This window comes from Stegodyphus dumicola, chromosome 3 (assembly GCF_044657685.1).
Source record: "Stegodyphus dumicola isolate Sdum_Otavi_A_Nest chromosome 3, ASM4465768v1".
Classification (NCBI taxonomy): Eukaryota; Metazoa; Arthropoda; class Arachnida; order Araneae; family Eresidae; genus Stegodyphus; species Stegodyphus dumicola.
Window position 1 is genome coordinate 178,647,056 of NC_140770.1, and position 12,769 is coordinate 178,659,824.

Here is a 12,769-nt window from a genome sequence, read left to right on the forward strand (position 1 = left end):
ATATCTGATACTTGTAAACACTATATTACAAGCAACTTTTATTAAGTATACAAATTGTAAACAGAATTGTTAAACGAAATAAAATTAATACGAGTATAATACGGCAAGCTATAATACAGTCATGTAAAGAAAATATGTCTTGACGGCGAAATGGCCGGGGTGAAATGGCGACGGCGAAACGTCAGAGACGCGTAGGACCTTGCTATGTGCAAGTTATACTCTCATAGATGTAATCTGTGAGATTCCGCAAGCAGTGGTGACTGTTTTTGTGATGAACGAGTCAGGTGTACAGTTGGTTTTTGAAGTTACACTAAAAAAGGTTTATTTAAAACCTTCTTCTTGGTTCACAGTCGCTGCACAAAAAAGTCTAAGACGGAAAAATACGTCGCCTTACTCTCTGCATGGAACCAGACTTTAGGTTTGCAAATTCTAAGGTTTCTGCATCGCTCAATTAGCATCTTATTGTGATATTTTAACGCCAGTATTAGAGGATATAAGTTCGAGTTTTCTAAACTTGAATACTTAATAGCTGGCATGAACTAATGCTGATGCCATCCATCAGGTTGTTGGTTGGTATTTGCGCGATGCGTTAAGGAAAAATAAATGAAATAATTTTATTTTGTGAGCAACTGGAATTGACAGTAAAAGAAGCTGTTTTCAATCACATTATTAACGTTTTTTAAATATCAAAAAATTGTAGATGTGATGGGCTCAGTTTGCACTAATAAGTCCAGCAATGTTAGGCAAAAACTCTGGATTTTTTTTATGTGTCGTTTGATAGATGGAAATGTACACTATACAATAAAAAAAGAATTTTAGAATTCGAAATTACAACTCAACTACAGCTAAGTGACAAATTTGGAAAAATCACGAGAATTTTGATGACGTTATCTGCTGTGCACACGCTTAGTGCGTGGCCGTGCGTCCCCACTCGGAAGCATCCACATCTGGTGAACGTCCTTGGCTCAATTGCTTGTTGGATGCGGTCGTGAATAGCTGTACAGTTTGTAAAATTTTTTGTTGAAATTAATAAAATTTTGAAATGGGTCAACGAAAAATTTTATTGAAACGGAAAAAGACAGCGAGCAGCTACGTAGACGAGAAAAGACATCAAAAGCATTCAATTTCCTAACGCAAAACTTTAATCTGATCTTTGTACCTTTGAATTATACAAGTATACATGACAACTCATTTATAGATCAAAACAGAAGTAAAACAAGCCAAAGTGAAGCATAAAATTAGCAAAAAACAAGAGCCTCGTTTTCAGTAGATTTAGTCAATAACTCAATCGATTTCGAAGGCAAACAGGTACAGGTCCCTCTTCATTAGGAGCAAAGAAATCTGCAAGAGTGAAAACCAGCTTTGATACATTGATACTTTCTGTTATGCTGGTTGTTAGCGCGAATATTATCTCGCTCTTACCACCACCTCAAATACCCTAGTTAAGAGAAACAACGCAAGTGAAACCACAAATACACTGACTACCAATAAGTATTTCGACACCTGTGTTAGAAAAGAAAAACTAACTTTATTCAAAATCAATAGTTGGTAGAGCCTCCACGAGAGGTAATTACAGCGTGGACCGTCCGGGGCATACTTTCCACAAGTCTTTGTATGGCAGCTAGTGGTATTTTCTTCCACTCGGCTTGGAGAAGACATAGAAGTTCCTTCACCGATTTTGCACGGGTAGTGCACCCCTGAATTCGGCGATGCAACTCGTCCCAGAGGTTCTCGATGGGGTTCAGGTCTGGACTCTGGGCAGGCCAGTCCATTCGATGAACTCCATTGGCACCATACCAAGCCTTGGTTAACGTCGAAACATGACAACTCGCATTGTCGTCCTGAAAGTAACAGGGGTCCAACCCGTAAAACTGCCGCAACGTAGGAAGCACATTGTCATCCAAAATAGTGCAGTAGGCATCGGAGTTGAGCTTACCATGAATGGGGACCAAGGGTCCCAGCCCATACCAGGAGAAACACCCCCAGACCGTAATTCCACTTAAGGTTTCTGCATCGCTCTGCTCCGCCGAACTTGACTGTTGGCACAATGCATTCTGGCAGGAGATGTTCTCCAGGTAGACGGCAGAGCTAGATCCTGCCATCCGAACGGTAAAGGGTGAACCTTCATTCGTCATTCCAAAGAATCCGTTTCCACTGATCTACGGTCCAATTTCGATGTGCTTTGTACCACATTAACCGAGCAGCGCGACTGGACTTTGTGATCAAAAGCTTATGGGCAGCAGCACGACCATGAAAAGTGGTACCAAGCAAATGTGCTTATATCCGTATCAAGCAGATGTGCTTCCTTACGGATGATATTCATTGAAACAATACTCCTGGATACCTGTTGAAACTTCTCGCGGATGAGGGCCTTCGGTTGGGTGCGGTTCTTCCGAATTTCTCTGGACAGCACTCGTTGGTCTCTATCTCCCAGTTTCGTTGGTCTGCCGACTCGGAGCACATTCCGACAATCACCGTTCACCTTCTACTTCTTAATAACATAGGCCATTGTCGATTTTGGGTACTTCAGATCGCTAGATATGTCCCTTAAGGATCGGCCACATTTGTGATACCCGATAATTATACCTTTCTCGAAATCAGAGAGCTCCGAACTGCGAAGCATCTTGCATGCGACTAAAGCCGATGCTGTTTCCTACACGATATTTACCAGCGGATTCCGTGATGTACCTTAGAACCGCAGATATCGTCATTTGCATTAGGTGTCCAAATACTTATTGGTAGTCAGTGTAGTACCACTTACGAGTGAAGTGCAAAGAAAAAAAATGGCTGGCCTTGACATGTGAAAGACAGTGCAGGAGAAGCGAAGCTCTACGTAATACATATATGAAATAAGTGTCAAAGTTAAATGAGTGGCTTGCGCTAGTCACTTGGTGGTCACCCTCCCAAGTGCTGACTGCCGTGAATGTTGCTGGGAAAAGGAGTGTGTGTCAGGAGGTGATAATATGAAATGAAATTGTGAATGTAAAACTTTAGGCAAAAATACATTAAATATCGTAAGTAAAAAGGTGTGTAGCATAAGGCAGAAGTTCTCTTCTAGGAGTCCATATCTGAAATTATCCGCGTAATTAACTATATCGTTGGTAGTGATATTGGTATAGAAGTCGTTATTTATCCTTCCGGGATGTAAGTTTTGATGCCTTCGAGTTTAAGATATTTATGAACTTCTGCTTTGCGTTTGAACCATACAGCTGCCGCTATTAAATTATTTTGAAAAGTTTGAAGCTTTAAATACTCAGATTTTGAAGCCGTGCACCAGGCAGGGTATGCATAGATTAATATTGAGCGAAGAATGGAGGTGTAGATGCACCTTTTCCTAGCGAGGTCAAGCATTGATGTTGGAATAAGGATGTTATTCAAATTACTGGACTCACCAGTTAATGGCTGTAGTAAAATGAGAATTCCAGGTGAGGGTGGAATTGAATTTTACGCTTAAGTAGGTCCTCTTAGTATGGAAACCAGTAGGCACATCAGTTATATTTATACCCTACGGTAGTAAAGCGAACTAGAAGGTAGCTACATCTGTCGGTAATAATAGTATTGAATTTTTAAAATAAATAAATAGAACATTAAAAGCGCTAGGAAAGAATGGATTGGACTTTGATTATTACTTAATCTTTGTGGACATGGAACTCTTCAAGAAAATTCATTTCACCGATGGAAGAAGATTTTTGAAGAATTTTATCTCAAACCACACTCACATGATATGCTACAAAGTCCCCAAGAATCCTTTATAGATCTTACACACACGAAATATTACTGAACAGTTATTGAATTATGTTTGTTATTTCTCGTAACATTGTCCAATATTGCATGAAACAGACACGAGTAGAAATGCATTCAAACATGAATAAATATTATTTACATTTCGTAACAAATGCTTTTTCGAGAAAAAAATCCGCAGTCATGAAAGCAACAGTAAGTCTACGCATTGAACACCAGCGGCCGTTTGGAAACAGTTTCAACTTGTTTTTTTTTTTTATTTTGTTAAGGGCTAGTTTAGTTTCATCGTCATACCTGAAGATAATTATCATAAATATTTCAGAAAAATGCTAGATTTGCATTAAAAATATGCTATAAAACTTACAAACATATACTTACATATCACAAACGGAATCTTTAGCTCGGTGTATTGTATATGCTGTCAAAACTTGTCTCCAACATCAGTAGCATAATTTTATATTTGATGGGTTATGCAATATGATTTTGATAACGCTTATATGCTCTAGAATTTTCCTTTACTTTCGGTATTCAGAAATATAAATTATGAATGAAAAGAAAATGAATAAAATATTCTTTATAACAATTGATGGAAATGACAAATGCATGTTGTACAAAATCTTAAAAATTGATTGAACTGAATGAACACTAAATGATTATTATATACATAGTGTGATAATCCTCTGAATAGTTTTTTTTTTTTTTTTTTTTTACCTTGAGCATTATTGTAACCATTTTATTTTTATACAGTCGTAATTTAGAGCAATCTCACTGAAAACAACGAACTAGCAAAATTGCAGTGTCAAAGCCTTTTACGAATCATTCAATGAATTAAAATTGCAGAGCGTACTTTTTTAAAACATTCCTTCAGAGAAAAATTTCTTTCTGAAATCTGATTTAAATGCACTTAATGTATCCTTGTACTAAAATGAATTGTGATTATGTTAAACATTTGTGAATGCTAGTCAGTTCACTGAAATCACGTAGGTATTTTGTTCAAAAGCCAGTATGTATCATTGTTTTTTCGAATAAGTCATTAAAGGATCTTGTATACTAAATTGTGTAAACTGTAATGAACTTTCTTCTTAGCATGACGTCACGCATAAAGTAAACAATCATAAACATTTATCACGTCTAGGGTGCCCATGGCAGAATAAGTACTTCAAGTTACATTCCTGAGCCTGTAAAATATTCGTCTTCACTTTAAGCTTGAAGTAAAGTACATGCCGGTGGTATTAGTGAGCAAAACATGGTTCCATGATCCATTATTGGTCATTAGTACTTCTCAGTCACATAATCATCTTCATAGGACGGGATCTCTGAAGATAAGGTGAGCATTTCGACGCATGTCTTTCTCCTTTTTGTAAAATATTCAACGTTTCACATGTATGTCCACCTTTCAAATGTTACAACTTTGGCAGAATGTGGTTTTGAGTATACAGTTTCCATCACCTCTATTAAGTTAATTTAATCTCACAAAGGCGTCGTTTCGGTTGTTGTTTCAGGAATGTGTAAGCTCTCCTGTAAAGAAACAAATATGAGTTACAAATTATTATACGACAAAAATAATAAATATACTAAAAAGTTTCGAAAACAAAGGATAATTTTACACTATTTAAACGTTTTTCATAAATTTGCTATTATTTATTAAGTAAAATCAAAAAAATTAAAATAATAATAAATTTAAAATCAAGAACACAAAGGATGGTAAAGCCTTGCAAATAAATAGATGCCTGAATAAATAAATAAATAAAGGTATCACAGCTTTAAATGTGTATACGAACTATGTAAATATTTTAAAATCAGCAGGGAATCATTAAGTAATGAAATAAATGCAATAAATATTTAACTAAACTCTGTGAAATAACAAAAATTCTATCCGATTATTTTACGCGAATTTAAATTCAATAATATTGTCGAAATTCTCCCATAAATATTCTTTAATGCCATTTTTAGCTTAGTTTCTTCATTTCTAATGACGTTTATTCTTCAATTTTGGACACTGAATTCATTTACGAAAACAAACGAACTTATTCTTCAGATGGAACCGCTTGTAAATATAAGTAAATTGTTAGCTATACTTCCTATAATTTATAACATAAGTTATCCCTTTTTCTTATGTTTTTTCCTTTGCCATTGGATTAGGCACGAATTTGAGGTAACCGTGAATGTTTTGAATCAATCGTCCTAGACATTAGATAAATCAATAAAGTATTAACTGCGGTGTCCGCCGAAAACATCGCGGCAAAAACGCTGCGGACGGAAACGTCGCGGAGAAAATAACGCAAGGCGAAAACGTCGTGGTACAAAACATAGTGGGAGAAAAGAAAGCAAAGCGAAAACATCACAGATCTAAAACATCGTGGTACAAAATATCGCCTTCGAAAATAAAGCTGTTCAAAAACTTCGCGGTTTAGAAATATCGTCGTTGAAAATATCGTGGCAAAAAATAAAGTACCTACAGAGCATCGCATAACGATAACATGGCTTACATGTTTTTTTTTTTTTTTAGTCCAAAGGGGCTTTGTCCCTGAAGGACTATTGTTTTCGTTTTGCGATTTTGCGTCGGACTCATAAACGTCGGTTCACTTTTCAAATTGTTGCCACAAAATGTTAGAGTCCTGCATTATATTTGAAGAAATTAAATAATTAAAAATCTGCATAAATGATTGTCTATTTCTCGCATTGTGATAAAACAATGGTACATAGAGCCATCGAATTTTGAATGACGAAATCCTACTGCGAATATGGGCATCTGAAATCCGAAATTTGGAATTTGTTTTATTATAGATTTTATATTTTGTAAAACTTTAACGAATTTTTGATTTATAAACTCAATGCTTTAAAAGCGAGAAATGGCAACGTTATATAGAAAAAAAAATACTTTTATCTCCAGCTCGCGAGACTGTGTATATCGGAAATTCTAAAGATATGCTTAATTTAACATTATTTTCGATATTGCTCTTGAACTGAATTTTATGGTTTAAGTGCAAAGAACATGATATTTAATAAATAAAGGTAACACTCAAAACGTTAAAAAAACGCCCCTTTGGACGTAATTTAAAATCTGAAACATTTCAGATTTTTTTTAGTCCAAAAAGATTTGAATCCCGAAGGACAATTAATTTCGTTTTGGCATTTTGCGTCGGACTTATAAATGTCGGTTCACTTTTCAAACTGTTGCCACAAAATGTTAGAGTCCTGCAGTATATTTGAAGAAATTAAATAATGAAAAATCTGCATAAATGTATGTATATTTCTCGTATTGTGATAAAACAACGGTACATAGAGTCATCGAATTTTGAATAACGTAATCCTCCAACGAATATGAGCATGTGGAAGACCAAATTTGAAATTTGAAATTTGTTTTATGATCGATTTCCTATTTTTTAAAACTTTGACGAATTTTTGATTAACAAACTCAAGGATTTCAAAGCGAGCAATGGCAACGTTGTGCAGAAAAAACATTTTTATCTCCAGCGCGTGAGTCTCTGTATCGGAAATTCTAAAGATATGCTCGTTTTAAAACTATTTTGCGATATTGCTGTTGCACTGGATCTTATGGTTTAAGTGCGAGGAACATGATATTTAATAAAGAAAGGTAACACACAAAATGTTAAAAAACGCCCCTTTGGACGTAATTTAAAATCTGAAACATTTCAGATTTTTTTTTTAGGTTTTAAAAGCTATAAATGCATGTTCGCATAATGATTTTGGAGCAGAAGGAAGAAGGGGCACTTTTTCTTCGTTATTTCATATTTTTAAATAAGTTAATAAATTGATGCTGAAAAATGTGAAGGAAACTTATGCATTTAAAAACTGAAAATGAGTAGAAATTTAATGCAACTTATAGAATTTAAGAGAATTTTAAATTTAAATAGTTAATTAACAAAGGTCATTAATAAATTAACTATTTCTATAGTTTTACTGACAATGTTTTATGAGAAATACTTAGAGATAACTATAAATGCTTAGAGAACGGAAGATAAATAACAGCATGAAGTTACCTCTATAAAAATTGCTTAGTTAATTATCAAATTATTTTCTTTCACATTTATTAATCTGATATTGTTTTAAAGAAAATAATATTTTGTTTTGTTTCCGCTTATTCTTAGTGCCATTAGAATTTTCATGTATAGCATGCAATCAATTTTTTGGATGTCGATTTGTTAGCTATGACGAAAGTCAGCTATATAATATGTCAGCGTGGGATTTGGAAAACGCATGTGTGCGATGTTATCGTCAAGCGATGATTATAGGTACTTTATTTTTACCGCAATATTTTCGACTGCGTTATTTTTAAACTGCGAAGTTTTTGAGCCGCTTTATTTTCGACGACGATATTTTGTACCATGATGACTTTTCTTTGCTAACTTCCCCCTCCCCCCCCCGATGTTTTGTACCACAGCATGCCTTGCGTTGTTTTCTCTGTGACGTTTTCGTGAACGGTATTTTCGGCTGTAACCATTGACTGCATAAGAATAGGAAACGAACTGCAGTACGGGAACTGCTATACGGAGCTTAAAATGGCTGTGCGCAAATTTCGATATAATGTAGGATACGCTTGCCTAAATTTAGTTACAGATAATGAGCAAAACCTCACTTTGCTCTTGTGTGATGAGCTTCCAGTTAGGGGAAACTCTCCAGCCTCCAAAGACGTACGCGTTACAGTCTCTTGCCTGGTCGACGGAGGCCACTGGTAAGGCCCTATCCTCCTCTGGAAATCAAGCTCTGCGTATTCTGTGGGTGGGTGCATGCGATTGACGGCTGGACACTGCTGTTCCTTGTGCGCTAACTCAGCATACGTGATCTCTTCCTCTCTCTGAAAGACAATAAATAGTAATTAAAAATTATTTCTCGTTAGAAGATAATACAAATGAACTCTAGCCTAATCTTCACGGGGTACATATATAATGAAGTGGAACAAAAGAAGCCGGATGGCTTTTAAGATGAAAGAATAGCCGGTTATCTGGTTGTTTAACGATGTTATGATTTACTTTCACAAGTTTATTCAAGCTTGAAACAAAACATTAAATCTGTCAGTTTTTCAATTTTACAGCCATTGTTATACCTGTTCCTATTAGATTATCGCTAACAGAGATCCGAAGTACTTATTACTATCCCACCTTTAGACCCAACACACTTTTTCTCAATTCATTTCATCCACTACCACGCTTGCGTATTCTATGGTAATGGTCTCAAATTGCATACGTGGTTGAAGGCACGATCTGCAAACAGCTGACGGGCAAAGAGTTTTTTTAACTATATGAAAACTGTTACCGAGACAATAAAAATATTTTTAATAAATTTTAAATTTCAGCTACTAAATCTTATCAAAAACCTACATAAATCTAAAATCTAAAATTTGTTACCTCCAAGCCAGTTAGGTTGGTCACAAAATATTGGCAGCTAAATAGTAAATTTTCAGATTGACGTTTATTTCAAACAATTTTAACACGCTTAATTTATTATTATCTAATTTAATTTAATTTAAATAAAAAAAGCAAATTATAAAATGTGCCTGGTTGGGGCAAACTTGAGAATAAATAATGACAACTTAGTCTCTTTCTCTTTTTTTATTAAATGTTTCTTCGAAGTATAAATAAAAATACAAATGTCTGTACTTAAATAATTTATTATATATGATTATTAATAATAATTTATTACATATTATTATTTTTATTTCTTATAACAGCTTGACACTTGATGGCGTTTCAGTTCAGATAAAGTTTGTAGCCTTGGAGAGAAATTACTGGAAATTATCTTCATCACGGCTTGTAGATATTTTTCGTTTGAGCAGTATTCTTATTAATTTTCAACCGTAAGAAAAACTATTCGCATACCATATTCCCAAAGAAAGCGATTATTCTCAGTGTGAAAGTTCATAACCGAGCTTCTTTATTTTTCAGAAAATTCAAATAAAAGTTATTAAAATTTGCATCTTCGAATATCTGAATAAGATTCATATCATATTTTAAATTAAATAGCGGTATTTATAAAATTTATGATACGTTATTTTTATCCGTTTTTAATGTTAATGAAAATAACATAAACTCGTCCTTCAACTACCAAAAATCTTGAAATCTTTGCAACGCATACATAATGAAAATAAGCAAATTCACATGCTGCATCAATTTGCTTCGGGGGTCCGTCAGTTTGAAACAACTCTCCCTAAGGCATCATTAACTGAACATTATTGTCATACCTTATACATCGGCTTAACAGAATGTGTTGGCTTACAAGTGAAAGTTTACGGAATTTCCGTGAATATAATTTACAATGATTAAAATATAACATTTCCTTGAATTTTTCACAGAGCTTAAGTAAACATTTAGACATAAAGAGTTGGAACATTCGAAATCTCCTTAAAACAGGGTACCATAATATAGATAATACATGTACCATAATATAGGTATAAATATAGAAGAAAAGACTGGTAATATTCTATTTGATAAATTATCTGAATGTCAAATTAATAGAAATTTCTTAAAAAGAAATGGATTGTGTAATTTAAAATATATTTTGTTTTTATTTTCAGAAAGCGCAGATTATAAATTTTGCTTTAATTAAAACTCTTTGTTAATAAATACATTTCTTTCTTCTTATGGTTTTTCTTATATGAAATATACGAGGGATAGGAACATCATTTAGGATTTGCATTGGATTCAAGTAAACATCTAGAAGCCTTCTGACCTCTGATTCATACAATTTCAAGCACGTGTTTTAAATATTTTATTTCCGTAAGAAGTTCAGCGTTCATTAAAGATATTGGGCAAAAGTGATTCATTATGTTCTTTTACGTCGATGCAAACAAGTGAATTTGCTCTTGAATATAATTAATATTTACTATTGTAATTACTTATTTTGTAATGTGAAGTAAATTTTCTTAATAAATGTGACGTAAATATGCTTAATAATGTAATTAAAAATGTGACGTAAGTATGCTTTCTTTTTAGATGTGTATGACTTTCACTGACTCAGAATATCAAGCTTTCATACTGAAAAAGTACAAAGTAAAATAAAATAGCATACTATTGCAATAACAATGTAAAACAATCATATTTTAGACAATAATTAATTTTAATTAAAATAATTTGTTTTGAGCTATCGTTTAGATTTTAAAAATATTGATAAAATCCAAAGTAAAATATGATAACAGTATTATTATTATCATATTTTACTTTGGACTACTGTTATTAAAAGGGGAAAAACTCAGAATTTTTGCAATAATTTATTCAAATATTTTCTTTCTTAACAGTGTTTGGAATTTTCTAAGACTATCAAAATCTGATATTGATAAACCCAGAATAAAATAAGATAACGTATAGTTAGTAATAGCAAAACAAAACAAGTCACATTTTAGGAAATCATTAAATTAACTAAGCAACATACATACACAGTGCTTGCTTATATATTGATGGTATCAACTTACCGGAGCAGACTTTTGAGATCTAACTGCTGTTATATAATCATATGGATAATCTTTGGACTTGAAGAATTCGTATGTTGTCTCATCTTTCGCTGTTATTTCTCCAGTGTCAGCAAGATAAACTAAAACGGAAAGTAAAAGGCATAAGGACCTCAGATGTATAACTGTATTTAATTTTAACTTAAACTACAAAATATTTACCAAAACTGCAATGCATTTAAATATCCTGCATTTATTAGAGTTTAATTGCCGAAGATATATTAAAGCACCAAGACATTAAAATGTACTTCTATAAAATGTTTTAACATATCATCTTGGAACATGCTTGGTATCACCTTCCGCAATCTAAACTTCACCGAGCCATCAATAATAATTAAGGGATTGTAGAATTTGAATGGCGACGAAAATTTCCGAAAAGAGCTAATTTCTGGGGATATTCAAATTCACGTCTGTACAGTTTAGAGTTTTCATGCAAATTAATCGTTTTGCTATCTTCACCAAATGAAAGTACGCCATACCTTGAGATTCATTAGTATTTGGAATGACGTCAGGGCTTTCCACTGTTGAGTCTGGTATGTCATCTGTGTCTTTCTTTAAGGGCATTTCGCATCTGTTGATTTAAAAACAATTGAATAAAACTTACTTTAATATTTTAAAGAAAAATTCTTTATAAAACATGATTCTAGCCGATATATTTAATTTTTTAAATTCTTTTAAATATGTATTCAAAATTAAGGAAACAATCCTTACTTGATGACGTTATCCTGTACCGGAGGACCTAAAGAAAAAAAAACACAACTTTATGTAATTGCAAAAAATTTTACTCTTATGACATATAAATTATGAAATAAGTAATTTATCATGCACATGGAATTCTACTTTGCGCAAAAAATTCAATTTATGAACATTCATAAATCGCATTATTTCATACATTTATAATGGTTCATGTTTTAACAATGGTATATGAACTATAATAATTTATATATTTATTTAGAAAAGAAGTAGTCAAAGTTAAATTTGAAATGACATAAAATGGATCCTAACATTGGAAGAGATTTTCAACAAATCTCTATAATAGATTCCGTGAATGATCAAATATACTTCTCTCTACTTCAGAAGAAAATGTAATGGCTAATTTGGGAGGAGCGACAATAATTTTATATGGAAATCAATGGGCAAAGCAAAGCGAAAACGAACGTAGCACCATCTGCCGAGGAAATAAATAGTTAATTATATATAATGTCCAGCATCATTTATTGTCTCAGTTTTAGCTAAACGATGCATTTAAACTTCCTCGAAAAACTTTATACTGATTTTAAAAATTAGGAACTGAAAACAGTAAGTAATTGTACAGGTTTGTACAGGTACCTTGCTCTAAATGACTGTACAGGTATAAAAGTTTCTTTCGGTAAAGTGTGTATGTAAGTTTTGACGTAGGCTATATAATTTTAATTTTTAAAAATTATTAAAGGCATATTCTTCTTCCCTAATTTGTTTTGTATTCTTAATATTCATATTACAAGTTATTTTTTATCTAATTTGTGCTCAGAAACATTCAAATTCTAAAACATATATAGTCTATCATTATACTTGTATATAAAC

The 12,769-nt window shown here is 33.1% G+C and overlaps 1 protein-coding gene across 4 annotated transcripts in view; it reads right to left on the reverse strand.

Moving 5' to 3' along the window:
* Nucleotides 1-12,769, reverse strand: part of LOC118194475 (adhesion molecule nephrin-like) — a 767,857-nt gene that overhangs the window by 8,703 nt on the left and 746,385 nt on the right. For all 4 annotated transcript variants that reach the window (XM_085813674.1, XM_085813673.1, XM_085813672.1 and 1 more), the window contains 5 exons: nucleotides 11,918-11,945; nucleotides 11,686-11,777; nucleotides 11,171-11,289; nucleotides 8,342-8,560; nucleotides 4,120-5,259 (listed from right to left, as the gene is read on the reverse strand). In XM_085813674.1, the coding sequence (XP_085669800.1) occupies nucleotides 5,212-5,259; nucleotides 8,342-8,560; nucleotides 11,171-11,289; nucleotides 11,686-11,777; nucleotides 11,918-11,945 (506 nt within the window). In that variant the 3' untranslated portion in view covers nucleotides 4,120-5,211. The remainder of the gene's footprint in view (nucleotides 1-4,119; nucleotides 5,260-8,341; nucleotides 8,561-11,170; nucleotides 11,290-11,685; nucleotides 11,778-11,917; nucleotides 11,946-12,769) is intronic.